The following is a 14,292-nucleotide window of genomic DNA, read 5'->3' as shown; positions in this document are numbered from 1 at the left end:
ATAATAAAAACTTTTTAATTTAATCAAATTCTAATTTAAAACTAACTTACAAAACTCATCATTTTATATTAATAATAAAAAAATTAAAGGAATAAAAAAACAAACCCCAAAATCATGAAACTGTGAATCACCAAATCACAAAGACTGGCCACCGCCACTGACGAACGTTTCCATTCTTGCTGCTAGTCTGCCACCAACTCGTTGTTATCTGTCGCCGCGATCGCTGATCCTTTCATGATTTCGTCCCTTGCTAGATCAGCCATAGCCCATAGATTGAAACAGGTATTGTGCTTGAATGTTGTTTTGAAGTTTGACTAATGATTCTGGCCGAATGAATGTGCTGCATCTCTCTAACTTCATTCATCAATTCTTATTCTGATAGCTATATACAAAATTCCAAAAGTAAAAGTTGATTTGTGAAAATTGAGCAATTCTTTAATATTAAAATTGAAAGGGAAAGTGGTGGGATAGTGGGTGCTCTGTGAAATGATGAAAGTGGTGTATAATTTATTATATAAATTATAATTAAAAGCAATCACTTTGTTAATGCAAATAAATGAGCAATTGAAAAAGTAAAATTTACAATCATGTATCTTTCCCGTGAGCCCCATTGAGTGTGTTGTCAAATAATGTTTTTATAATATCAAATTTGTATTAAATTAATTATTCTTGTTCATTATTTTGTTAGGATTTAGCCTTATTGTGAAATTTAATCTAATAATTAATAGTTTTATTTGATTTGAAACAGATATGGAAAATTTTTTTAAAAAGAAACCACAACTCCCATCTCCTTTAGAAGGAACTAGTCATGGTTCATATGAAGTCAATTTACAAAATTTGCCGGCTGACCCTGGCTTACGACCTTGTATTGATAGTTATAATTGTAATATTCGAGATCAAGTTCGAAGAACATACTTACAAAGGGGTCCTTTTCAACCTAAGGGGCACAATTTTAAATTTGAGAAATTTGGAAATCAACAACGACGATTTGTTTCGGATTGGTTCAAAGAATTTGGTTCTTGGCTGGAATATAGTATAAAAGAAAAGTCTGCATATTGTCTTTTTTGTTATCTTTTCAAAGAAGATAATGGTGATCAAGCAGGCAGTGATACTTTTACTGGGAAAGGATTTAAAAATTGGAAAAAAAAAAGAAAAATTAAAGATTCATGAAGGAGGTGTCAATAGTGCCCATAATCGAGCTAGGCAAAATGTGAAAGGTTGATGAATCAGAAACAACATATTGCAACATTTTTGAAAGACAATCCAAGAAAACTCAAAGTAAATATGAAACTCGCTTGAATGCTGTTGTTGATTGTATTCGATTTCTTTTAAATCAAGGGCTAGCATTTCGTGGGCATGATGAGTCTGATGGTTCAAGCAACAGAGGGAATTTTCTTGAGCTTTTACACTTCCTTGCTGATCATAATGAAGATATTAATGTTGTTACTTTAAAAAATACTCCTCTAAATCTGCAAATGACATCTCCAAAGATCCAAAAAGATATTGTAAGTTGTGTTGCAACTGAAACTACTAATGCTATTATTAGAGAGATGGATGGTGCATTATTTTCTGTTCTAATTGATGAGTCTCGTGATATATCTACAAAAGAGCAAATGGCTGTTGTATTACGTTATGTGGGTAAGAATGGATATGTGGTTGAACGTTTTGTAGGCATTGAACATGTTTCTAGCACTACAGCTGCCTCACTTAAAGAATCTCTTGATAATATGTTTTCAAGGTTTGGATTGAGTTTGTCAATGTTACGTGGGCAAGGTTATGATGGGGCAAGTAATATGCAGGGTGAGTTTAATGGTTTGAAAATGCTCATCTTAGAGGAGAATGAATCTACTTATTATGTTCACTGTTTTACTCATCAACTTCAGTTGGCTCTTATTCCGTGCAAAAAAGCATGAGGAAGTTAATTCTTTATTCAATTTAGTTTCAATGCTAGTTAATGTTGTTGGAGTGTCAGCTAAATGTCATGACATTCTACATGAGAAACATGCTCTTGCAGTTATTGAAGCATTAGGTAAAGGCGAGCTTTCAAGTGGACAAGGTTTGAATCAGGAGATTACTTTAAAGCGTTCTGCTGATACACGCTGGTCTTCTCATTATGGTACGTTAATGAGCATAATTTCTATATTTCCATCTGTGGTTGATGTGCTTGAGGTAATTGAAGTTGAAGGAAATTCTGAACAAAGATTTCAAGCTAATACGCTATTGAAGTTGATGCAATCATTTGATTTCGTATTTTGTTTATTCTTAATGAAAAATATTCTTGGCTATGCAAATGAATTGTCACGAGCACTACAAAGGAAAGATCAAGATATTTTGAATGCTGTAAAATTGGTTGAAGTTTATAAGCATAACCTTCAGAAGTTGAGAGATAGTGGATGGGATTCTTTATTTGGTCAAGTTTCTACTTTCTGTAGCAAGCATGGTATCGATGTTTTAGATATGGATGATTTGTTTTTAATTCCAGGGCGATCACGCCATAAAGCTCGAGAGATCACAAATTTACATCGGTATCGAGTTGAGTTATTTTATGTTGTCTTAGACATGCAACTTCAAGAGCTAAATAATCGTTTCAATGAGTCAAATACTGAGTTGCTTATTTGTTTGGCTTGTCTATGTCCAAATGATTTGTTTGCAGCTTTTGACAAGGAAAAATTACTGCGACTTGCTGAATTTTATCCTAAAGCTTTTTCTGCAATAGATCTTATAGCACTTGAGATGCAACTTAATGTATACATTATGGATTTACGATCTAGTGCAGAATTTTCAGAATTGAAAGGGATTGGTGAACTTGCAAGGACAATGGTTAAGACTAAAAAGGACAAGGTGTACCCGTTAGTTTACCAATTGGTTACATTAGCTTTAATTCTACCTGTAGCTACTGCCACTGTAGAAAGAGTATTTTCAGCCATGAATTTTGTGAAGAATCGACTTCGAAACCGGATGAGTGATCAATGGCTGAATGATAACTTACTTGTATACATAGAAAAAGATGTATTTGCTTGTATTGACAATGAAGATATTATTCGACGTTTTCAAAATATGAAAACACGTCGAGAACAGTTGAAGAAGTTTTAAAAATGATTATGTCAATAAAATTGAATATTTTACTTATTATTTTTTCAGTTGGCTTTTATTATCTTGTCGAATTTGTTTTAATCAATTTATATTAAGCCCCTTCTGAATTTATTTCCTGGGTCCGCCACTGCTCACGGGCATGCAATCTTACAAGGACTAGTTGATGAGTTATTACGGAAAGGATTGATTCATGAGAGTATGAGTCCATGTACTATACCAGCTTTGTTTGCATCGAAAAAGAATCAATGTCGGCATATGTGTGTGGACAATAGGTGGATTACACAATTTATAGTAAGGTACCATTTTTCTTATTCCAAACTTTTCGAGATCTGCTAGATTGGTTAAATGGTGCTCAGGTTTTTCCTCAACGTTAGACTTGCGCATATATAGATTAAGCCTAGTGCTGAGCTAAAGATAGAGTTTAAAATAATTTTTAAAAAAAAGGTTGTATGAGTGGTTAGTTATACCATTTGGATTATTAAATATGCCTAGTATCTTTGTGCGCCTAATGGATCATGTTCTTAAACCATTTTCCTATAAATTTGTTGTGATGCATCTTGACGATATTTTGGTTTATTATGTTGATGTGGTGACACACCTAGAACATTTAAGAATAGGTATAGAAATGTTGCGGAGAAATAAACTTTACAATAATCTGAAAAGTGAAGCTTTCTGCAGAGTAACATGGATTTTTTGGGTTTTATAATTAATGTTAATGGGATTCGATCCATTAAGTTGAAGATACAAGCTATTAGATAATGGATTATACCCAAGACAACGCCTAAAATTAGACATTTTCATTAGCTGGCAAAGTCTTATAGGAGATTTATTCACAGTTTTAGATTACAACCATACTTATTACGGAGCGTTTAAAGAAAAAGATGTTTAAATGGGGAAAAGAGCAAGAGGCAAGCTTTGCTTTATTAAAAGAGAAGTTGTCAACTACTCCTATGCTAGTCTTGCCTAGCATCAACTTATTATTTGAAGTCAAATGTGATGCTTATGGTAAAGGTATTAAATTTTTTTCCTTCTCAAGAGGAATGACTATTTGAGTATATGAGCGAGAAGTTGAAAGAAGCATGGAAAAAGTGGTCTAATTATGACCAAGAGTTTTATGCAATCCTTAAGACATCAAAATCATGGGGGCCTCACTTGATTCAAAAGAAGTTTGTGTTTTATAATGACCATCAAGTATTAAAGTACTTTAATAGCCAGCAAGATCTAAGTTGCATGAGAGATCAGTGACTTATATGCAGAAGTTCACTTTTATTCTAAAGCACAAATCTGGGCATCAAGATAAAGTGGTGGATTTAGTAGGTGGGCAAGCACTTTTACTAGTAACTCTAGTCAATAAGGTTATTGGGTTTTGAGTGCTTAAAAGAGTTATATGTTAAGGATGAAGACTTTGTGCATTTTTTGGGATTAGTGTGTCAATCTTCATAATGTAGAGGATTTTCTCATTCAAGATGGGTATCTATTCAAGGCTAATTAGTTATATGTGCCTAAAAGTTGTTTAAGGGATCAGATTATCTTTGAGTTGCATGAAAAAGGATTGAGCAGTTATATTGGAAGAGATAAGATAAAAGCACTTGTGGAAGAGTGATATTATTGGCCGCATTTGAATAAATATGTGCGCAAGATTATCAGAGGTATCGGATTTGTCAAGATGGCAAAAGACATATGCCTGTTCTAGAGAATATTTGGTTAGATTTATCCATGATTTTCTATTAAATTTGTCTCGAACAAGAACTTCTTGAGATTCCATATTGGTTGTGGTAAAAAGGTTTTTTAAGATAATGCATTTTATTACTTGTAAGAAGACTAAAGATTTTGTCACAGTTGAGTATTTGTTCTTTTGAGAGTGGTGGATTTGTGTGGTGTTCCAAATACTATTACTTCAAATAAGGATGTGAAATTTATTGGCAAGTTTTGGCGCTGTCTCTAGGATAAGTTCAAAACACAATTATAATTTAAAAGTGTGTAAACGTAGTGTGCAGCTATAGTGCGTAAGCCCTAAAGTCCATTTAATTCTTCAGTCAATCTTTCATCTAAAGTAAACTAAAGGAAACTAATCTATCATCTAACTTTAGCTGTGAGAGTGAGTCGCTCACCTACCCTACTGCTAACCCCTTTCTCAATCCAAATAGCCAACGCCCAACTCCCTTCTCTACCGACAATTGTGTCGTACTATTACAGCTGCTGAAGGGCCTGCTGATTCTGCAGCCACCACCACTGTTGATTATGCAGCTATTGTTCTTATTGCTAACTTCACCAATGATTCTATAATTACTACCACTACTGATTCTGTAGTTGTTGATGGTGCCTCCGCTACTATTAATTTTGAATACTAGATTGTGGTTTCTTTTAAATTGATTGAAAGCACTTTGAGTTTTGATGGACTTCTGTATTTCGTACTTAAATTTGAGTAATTGTTGGATTGATGTTGGAATTTTAATTTTCATTTACATTGATTAAATTTCAAATTGAGTGTTTTATGTGCAATTTTACTATTTTAGGTTATTGTTATAAATTTGCATATTGAATATATTGTGATTTTAAATGTGGATTTTCTTGAAAAAAAAATTAAAACTTACAGTTTGGTGATTTATGTTTTGTATGGGTGCAGGTTTGGTATTGACAAACTCACAGCAAGCGGTGCCCATTACTATCTCTACCCAAAACCTTGTTTTTATTAATTTAGACTTTTTAATAAAATTCATCATTCAGAAACCTTTATTTCTTCCATTAATCCATTTTAAATGTTTTTGCCTCGTGAAATCTTCTCCAATATCAAATCCTCTATGCGTGTCTTGACATACTCCAATATCAATCATTCTATTAAAAATCCATCAATTCTCTAGCTTCAATATAAACTTCTACAATTTGCTGAAAGCATTTATTGCTTCATTATCTCTCCCCGATCTAAGCTATGGCATATCTCCCAAAAATCACACTAAACGTGTGTTTATTTAGCAACCTATTTTGCTTCATTTCACTCACTACTTCCCAAATCATTTTAAATTAAGAAAAATTAATTTAATTACTTCGTAATTGACAAATTTTGGTTAAAAGTAACTTTAAAGCAGTCACTTAGGCCATAGCGTAGTGGTAACCCATATTTTCAATAAATGGTTTAAATTTAAAGAACTTACAAATGATAACTTTTAACTCAAGCATTCTCCTCTCAAGTTTTCTCTCAACTAGTTGCTTCTCTTCCTTCAAGCTTCGGCCACTGGCATGGCACCACCCGCTGCAGGTGGTGGTCACTAGCTATTGCTGGAACACCCTCCCCCTACTGGCAACCTCCAGTAGTCACAGTAGCCTCTATCTCAACTACCTCCACTTTCTTGTGATGATTCAACCTCTCACCCTTTGTTACAAATTGTTGGTTATTTGTAATAAGCAATTACTACCAATGCCAATGTGCAAGCATTCACAACAAGTAATAAAGTGATGAGTATTCAAGATCGTCTCCACAGGGATTAATGTTACTCAAAATGTTAAAGCAATCACAATAGTGCAAATCAACTTAGGACCAAAGCAAACAATTTCAAAGTGACGTCTAATGTAATTAAGGATTGCAAAAGAATTAAATAAAATAATAGTGTAATGAAATAAACTAGATTAAATGTGTCTAAGATTCAATTGAGATCATAGTAGTTGAATGATCAAACTCTCCTTATGGGATGACTGTTGTTTATCAAGTTAGCACCAGTTGTTATAGCAAATGTTGCAGCACTGGGCAGAATAAATCTGCATCCTCAGCTATCGCATATTGGAAGTCTCATACCCTTAAATCTATTAATAATGACCAGTTGCTGAGATACTTATGGTATGGCATTATAACTTTTAGTCTCTCCACCCTACAAGGTGAACACCTATGTCTAGTGTGTCACAAATCTTACTTCAAGTATTGCCCTTATGGGATTCAAGATAACCTAATCCAGGAAACTCAAATTAAGATCAAGTAATACTCTAATAATATCCGCTAAGACATGCCCTTTTGCTGCTCTATCTTAACTGAAACTATTAAATGGGTGGTCAACCGAAATAACAGTTATATTCATAAAAACTACTAGAGTAAAATGCTACAGCAGTGCCATAATAACATATAAGAACAGTCAAGAATCCATTGGATTATTTGTCACTCAACTACAAGTAAATTTAGTTCATAATCTGAAGGAGAAAAATAAACATAAATATATTGATCTCGGAATACATCAAAACAATTAAAGGAAGAAGATAAATATAAGTTGAGCACGGTGAAAGACAAATCCAACTAATTCTGCACGATTCTCCAATGTTGCCGAAACAACACTCTTCAATTCTGATCTTCTTCTTCTTCCCTTTGTAATTATTCTAATGATAATTCCCTTGCCGCCTCCTCTGTGGTGCACGCCTCCCTTTTATATTGCAAATTAAGGTAAACAAAAGCCCATGAGCGTGCATGCGTTAAATTAGGAAACATGCGCTGACCCGCGCCTAAGTTTTCTCCCGCATTGTTCCCAGATTGCTACAGCACGGGTTGCTCTAACATCCGCAACAGCACCGCATCATTCCCGATTGAGCTTTTCTTCTTTTGTGGCCATCTTCTTTCCTCCTCTTGCTCATCTAATGTCTCAACATCCCCTCATGAATTAAGACTTTCTGAGAACCTACAGTTATGCACCTGTTTTTAGTACAAATTACTTTGATTCAAGCAAAACTTATTAGAACTCAACTAAAATGAATGTTTATGCAAAATGTAACCAAAATGTAATAAAAACACCTTATTTGTTCCCTAAGTGATCTTGATTCAAGTCTAGAATTGATGTAATAACTCTCATTTCCTAGAGTTATCACAAACCAACCTCTATGTTGTCGCTGGCATTTTGGTTGTTGTTGCTGCCACCCAAAGGCTGTTGATCTCTACCTTAACCCATCTCAACCTTATGCAGTAACCCTTTGCGTCCCACCAACTAACTGCAAATGAGGTCCAACAGCGTGGATCTCACGTTTTTTCCCAAACGGTGATTACTATGTCTTCAGCCATTAGGAACACCACCCACCAACTACCTCTGCCATCCTTGACCCAACCTAATACCATTTTACCCTCACTAACACAACAATTTCCTTTTACCCTTTCCATTTCACGTTCATAAAACTCTCGATTACAATCTTTTGGCCAACTCCAACGAGGTCTTCATATAAGGTCACTCTTCCCTCTGGCCCTTTTATGCTACCATGGTGTGTGAATTCTAATGTTATGGGTGTCAATGTGCAAGTGTACATAACAAGTAATATAATGATAAGTATTCAAGATCGTCTCCACAGGGATTGATGTTATCAGATTTGCTACAGCAATTCTGATAGTGCAATTTAGATTAAATTAAAATAAAATAATTAAATAAACTAATAATTTAACTAAATTAAAAATACAATAAAGGAAATCTTAAATCAAACACGAAGATGTAATCAATAAGAAATGAGTAGTTGAGTGATTAAACTCACTTAATAGTTTTGATTATTTTTCTAATTAAGAACATGTTGCTACAACATTTACTATAACACTAGGCAGAATCCCTCATGCATCCTTAGTTGTCGCTTGTTAAATATCATATATCCATATGCAACCTAACAGTGATCAGTTATTATGCTAACATTATATATAACATTATGCATTCTAGGTTTCAATTACTCTACAAGGTGAATCCATATGTCTAGTTCTTCACTAATCTTAGATCAAGCATGACCCTATTTAAATCGAGATTAACTCAACTTGGGAAACTCTATCTAAAACCAAGTATTGTCTTAATTTTTTCCACTAAGTTAGACATTTTTTAGGCTCCTTCTTAACTAGTAACCACTAAATGGGTGATCAACCGAAATAGGGAATTAAAATAAATACAATTAAGACAAACTGTTGTAGCAAATACAGAGCAACATGCATATGTCAGTCAAATGTTGAGTGTTAGAAAATGCATATTTATAAAGGAGAAAACCGTCATTTTACATTTTAAGTCTTACTAACAACCCTTACTTTTATATATTTAACCTTCTTGTGATTTAATTACATGTGTTTTATTTTAATTAAGTATTTTATGTATTTTAGGGGCATTATAGTCATTTCACAATAAAGGAGAGATCAGACGGCAAAACGGACATCACTTTTGAACTCAGGACGGTCGAAAACCTTAGGAGGAGCATAAAAGGAAAAATGGCACTATTCACATGTACAGTGCTATTCACGTGTATGGTACTGTATACGTTACTGTTCACGACACTGTTCACATAAACGGATGATGACGTGGCATTGACCGATGATGTGGCATTGACTGATGAGGTGTCACGATCCTGTTGGACTAAAATTCTTATGTACTGTTGATGGTGACGTGGCAGCATATCAGTGGACGAAAAATCTCGCGTACGGTGCATGCATCACACAGGATTATTTTCAACCAAACCGCGTTACTGTTCATCCGGGTCAAACCGCGTTACTGTTCAAAGTCGGGTCAAACCGTGTTACTGTTCATCCGCGTGGTCAAACCGTGGACTGTTGACTGATGACGTGGCGCAATCCTGAGCGTCCAAACTGTTTTTAATCCGATGGCCATGATTTACTCCATGTATCTATAAAAAGGGGGCATCCCCCCCTAATTTGATATCTCTGAATCCATTTTTGGGATCCATTTTCTGTAATTCCTTCTCCATCTTGTATTTTCTTCGTATTTTAATAAATTCCCATTTTGCCCCTAGTTCAATTATGAGTGGCTAATTTTCTTTCAAGCTTGGGTTGAAGGTGAAGTCTCAACATGTGTCATGGGCTTAATTTGGTAAATTTACTTTCTCTTCCCCTCTAATTTTTGTGGATGTTTTGACTTCTCGTCGACAAATAATACTAATCTTGTCTAGATACCGCCTTGGTTACACCGGCTCTCTAGTATAAGGTTATTATTATTTGGCACGATAAACCCTTAGCACCATATTGATTAGAGCGTGGTTCATGAGGTGTGGATTCCCCCCTCATGATTTAATTGGCATTAATACGGATTATTTAGCCCATGATGCATGTTGATACGGATCCAGATACCCAAGTACGTCATTTCAATAGAATTCTCTTCAATTCATTCTCGCCATTTCAATTCCAGTTTTAGAATTTATTCTCGCCATTTTAATTTAAGTTTTAGCATATTCCAAATCATTTCCACCATAAATCCAATCACCCATTTACAAAATTAATTCTACACAATTAAAATCCACCTCCTCGTGGGATCGACACTCGTCACCATAGATCTATACTACAATAGATTCGTGCGCTTGCGAGTACATTAAAATTTGCACAACAAGTTTTTGGCGCCGTTGCCGGGGAGGTAAGTAATTTTAATTCATAGAATTAATTTTTGTGAATAATTTCTTTTATTTGTTTTCTTGTATTTTTTTTATTATTAAAAAAAAAAGAAAAAAAAGTGAATCTACATTTAAAGGTTAGTATTTCTTTTCTTTTTCTCTTCTTTAAAATTTTGTAATTTAATTTTCCATTTATTTTTCTTTGTAATTTTTTTTTTGTTGTTTATCTTATTAATTTAATTTTTAGTTAATTTCTTTCACGTATTTATTTTTGTGTATTTTTATAGAAAGGTTGTAATAGCGCAATAAGGTTAGTATCATAATTTCTCACTCTTCTTTATTTTTATTTGTTTTGTTCCCATCTTTATTTTTTGTTTTGTTTGCATCTTTATTATTATTTTTTTTTTATTTTATTTATTTTGCATGCATGGTCGTAGGTCATTATTACCTAATCTTGAACCTATAGACCTTGAATTAGAAAAAACACTTCGCACACACAAACACGTTAAAAATAAAATGGATTTGCAACCACAAGAGAGGCCATTTAAGGACTACTTCAGTCCCTTAGCTAATTTGAGTACATCATGCATAAGATACCCAAATGTAGCTGCTAGGAGTTTCGAATTAAAACCTAGTGTGCTAAATTGTCTCCCCACATTTTATGGCCTAGAAAATGAGGATCCATATAATCATCTGAATGATTTTCATGCCATTTGTCAAACTTTTAAATATGAAAATTTTTCAGACGATGATGTCAAACTTAGACTATTCCCATTTTCTTTAAAGGATAGAGCTCGTTCATGGTTAAATACTTTACCTGCCAATAGCATTTCATCATGGGAACAAATGGTTACAAAATTTTTAAATAAATATTTCCCAGTGCATAAAACCAATGCTATTCGCAGGGAAATCTCGGAGTTTACCCAGAGAGAGGACGAGCAATTTTTCGAAACATGGGAGCGATTCAATGGGCTACTCTTGAAGTGTCCACATCATGGGTACGAGAAATGGCACCAATGCCAATACTTTTTGGAGGGATTACTACCAAATGTGCAAGAATGGCTAATGGCAACAAGTGGAGGAGAGCTAATGTCAAAAAGTGCATCAGAAATTTGGGAATTCTTCCAGCGACAAGCGGATAATTCCCAACAACGGAGTCGATCACTCAGGAATACTAGAAGAATTAAAGGAGTAAATGAGGTTCAAATTGGCGAATCAAGTTCAGAAATTAAAGAAGTCAAAGCGATAATTGAAGGTCTCTCTCGACAAATAGCATCATTATCGACTGCTAAATCAACAGAGCCACATGACCATGACTCATACTCAGATCAAGCCAATGCCATAGGTGTAATGAGAAAGCCATCAAATTACAACCCATACTCCAACACATATAACCCTGGATGGAGAGACCACCCCAATTTTTCATGGTCTCAAGGATTCCAACAGAATGGACCAATAGCTCCAGCTCCACCAATTCCACAAAATCCTCAAGCCTCTCAGCCACCATTTAGACCATACAATCAGAACCAGAACTACTCTCAACCTAGACCATGGGAGGATTCATTCCAAAATCTCAAGAATCTTACTCACTCTACGATTGAGCAACAGAACCGCACCATTGATGGACTACGAAATGAATTGAGAGCGGGCTTCAACTCACAAGCCCAATCAGTTTCAAGCCTCGAGAAGATGGTGGGACAACTTGCTTCTTCAGTTCAGACCTTGGCAATGACCGTTGAGAAAGGTAAGTTTCCAAGTCAACCAGTGCCTAATCCTAAAGGAGTACATGAAGCAAGTACCAGTTCACCACAACAGCATGGAGAGGTCAAAGCAGTAATGACCTTGCGAAAAGGAAAAGAAGTCGACAACAAGGTGGAGATGCCAGTGACAAAAGAAAATCAAATTGTACCTGTGAATGTTGATGACTCATCACCGGAGGAGAAAGAAGAAACCAACCCACGAGAATACGTTCCGAAAGCTCCATTTCCTCAAAGGTTAGCGAAAGGAAAAAAGGGAAAATCTACAGGTGAGATTCTCGAAATCTTCAAACAGGTAAGTGTTAACATCCCTTTACTTGATGCTATAAAGCAAGTTCCATCTTATGCCAAGTTTCTTAAAGACCTTTGTACTAAAAAGAGAAATATGCATGTTCAAAAGAAGGCATTTTTAACAGAAAACGTTAGTTCTATACTCCAACATAAAATTCCTTTAAAATGCAAAAACCCAGGCTCCCCCACTATCTCATGTAGTATAGGGAACCACACAATTGAGAATGCTTTGTTGGATTTAGGAGCTAGTGTAAATTTTTTGCCTTACTCTGTATTCGTGAAACTTGGACTGGGAGAATTACACCCAACTCCAGTGGTGTTACAGCTTGTAGATCGGTCCACGAAAATACCTCGTGGTATTGTGGAGGACGTGCTTATCCAGGTAGACAAGTTTTATTTTCCTGTTGATTTCATTGTAATTGACACTCAACCAATACAGGATTCAAGGAAGCACATCCCCATTATTCTAGGCCGACCTTTCTTGGCAACTGCGGATGCTCACATTCAATGCAGGACTGGAAATATGCAGTTGTCCTTCGGCAACATGACTATGGAACTGAACATCTTCAACATTGCCAAACAACCTCACAGTGCAGATGATGGAATTGTTGATGTGGATTTAATAGAAACAATAGTTGATAATACTTTTCTTTCAAACCTTAGTGATGATCCTTTACAGACATGCTTAACTCACTTTGGTTTGGATTTTGATATTGACAGATCGGTTGATGAGGTCAACGCCCTGCTTGACTCAGCACCATCTATGGACACTAATAAATGGAAGTCAAGAGTTGAACAACTAGCACCATCAGAGAAGCAACTCATTCCATCATCAGAATCACCACCGAAACTCGAGCTCAAACCATTGCCCAACACTTTGGAATATGCGTTTTTGGGAGAAGAAAGCACTCTGCCGGTAATCATCTCATCATCCCTCAATGACGAACAAAAAGGTAAGTTGTTGGATGTTTTAAAAAAGCATAAAGGGGCATTAGGATGGACCATAGCAGACATCAAAGGTATAAACCCAGTAGACTGCATGCATTACATTCACCTTGATGAAAATGCTAAATCTACTAGGGAAATGCAACGTCGGTTAAATCCTAATATGAAAGAAGTTGTTAGAACAGAAGTCCTTAAGCTATTAGACGCAGGTATCATTTACCCAATTTCTGATAGTTCATGGGTCAGTCCTGTACAAGTTGTCCCCAAAAAGTCAGGAGTCACAGTAGTTACGAATGCAGATAATGAATTGATACCCACTAGAGTAACTACAGGATGGCGTGTATGCATTGATTATAGAAAATTGAATTCTGTCACACGTAAAGACCATTTTCCTTTACCATTTATTGATCAAATGCTTGATAGATTAGCAGGCCATGAATTTTATTGCTTTCTAGATGGTTACTCAGGATATAATCAGATTCCCATAGCACCAAAAGATCAAGAGAAAACTACTTTCACTTGCCCTTTTGGCACATTTGCATATAGGAGAATGCCATTTGGATTATGTAATGCACCTGCTACATTTCAACGATGCATGTTGAGCATTTTTTCTGATATGGTGGAACGATTCCTTGAAGTCTTTATGGATGATTTTTCTGTCTTTGGTGACTCGTTTGATCAATGTTTACATCATCTAACACTAGTTCTGCAGAGATGTATCGAGAAGAACTTGGTCTTAAATTGGGAGAAATGTCATTTTATGGTAAAACAAGGTATTGTTCTCGGTCACATCATTTCGAGCAAAGGTATTGAGGTTGACAAAGCCAAGGTGGATCTCATTTCTAATCTTCCTCCACCTAAAACAGTCAGAGAAGTAAGA

General features: G+C 35.3%; 2 protein-coding genes and 1 non-coding gene across 3 annotated transcripts; 2 read left to right on the top strand and 1 right to left on the bottom strand.

The window, feature by feature from the left end:
* The first annotated feature begins 1,087 nt into the window (after positions 1–1,087).
* Positions 1,088–1,913, top strand: LOC112096327 (zinc finger MYM-type protein 1-like). Its single transcript, XM_024179755.1, has 2 exons — positions 1,088–1,217; positions 1,339–1,913. Exons 1-2 carry the CDS (start codon positions 1,088–1,090, stop codon positions 1,911–1,913), a joined length of 705 nt encoding a protein of 234 aa, XP_024035523.1.
* A 31-nt stretch (positions 1,914–1,944) lies between these two features.
* Positions 1,945–3,093, top strand: LOC18035474 (52 kDa repressor of the inhibitor of the protein kinase). The gene has a single exon (XM_024179754.1). The coding sequence runs from the start codon at positions 1,945–1,947 to the stop codon at positions 3,091–3,093; it is 1,149 nt and encodes a 382-aa protein (XP_024035522.1).
* Positions 3,094–11,316: 8,223 nt separating this feature from the next.
* LOC112096565 lies at positions 11,317–11,420 on the bottom strand. Its single transcript, XR_002904466.1, has one exon. It is a non-coding gene; the product is annotated as a small nucleolar RNA R71 (small nucleolar RNA).
* Positions 11,421–14,292: the final 2,872 nt, after the last annotated feature.

This window comes from Citrus clementina, unplaced genomic scaffold (assembly GCF_000493195.1).
Source record: "Citrus clementina cultivar Clemenules unplaced genomic scaffold, Citrus_clementina_v1.0 scaffold_8, whole genome shotgun sequence".
In the NCBI taxonomy this organism is placed as follows: Eukaryota; Viridiplantae; Streptophyta; class Magnoliopsida; order Sapindales; family Rutaceae; genus Citrus; species Citrus x clementina.
This window is presented reverse-complemented; position numbering and strand designations above follow the sequence as displayed.

Bases quoted from the DNA above. Each gene is read 5' to 3' on its own strand.
- LOC112096327 (XM_024179755.1), top strand. From the start codon at position 1,088: ATGGTGATCAAGCAGGCAGTGATACTTTTACTGGGAAAGGATTTAAAA. The intron at 1,218-1,338 runs GTTGATGAATCA...TTTTAAATCAAG, and splicing joins AGCTAGGCAAAATGTGAAAG to GGCTAGCATTTCGTGGGCAT.
- LOC18035474 (XM_024179754.1), top strand. From the start codon at position 1,945: ATGCTAGTTAATGTTGTTGGAGTGTCAGCTAAATGTCATGACATTCTA.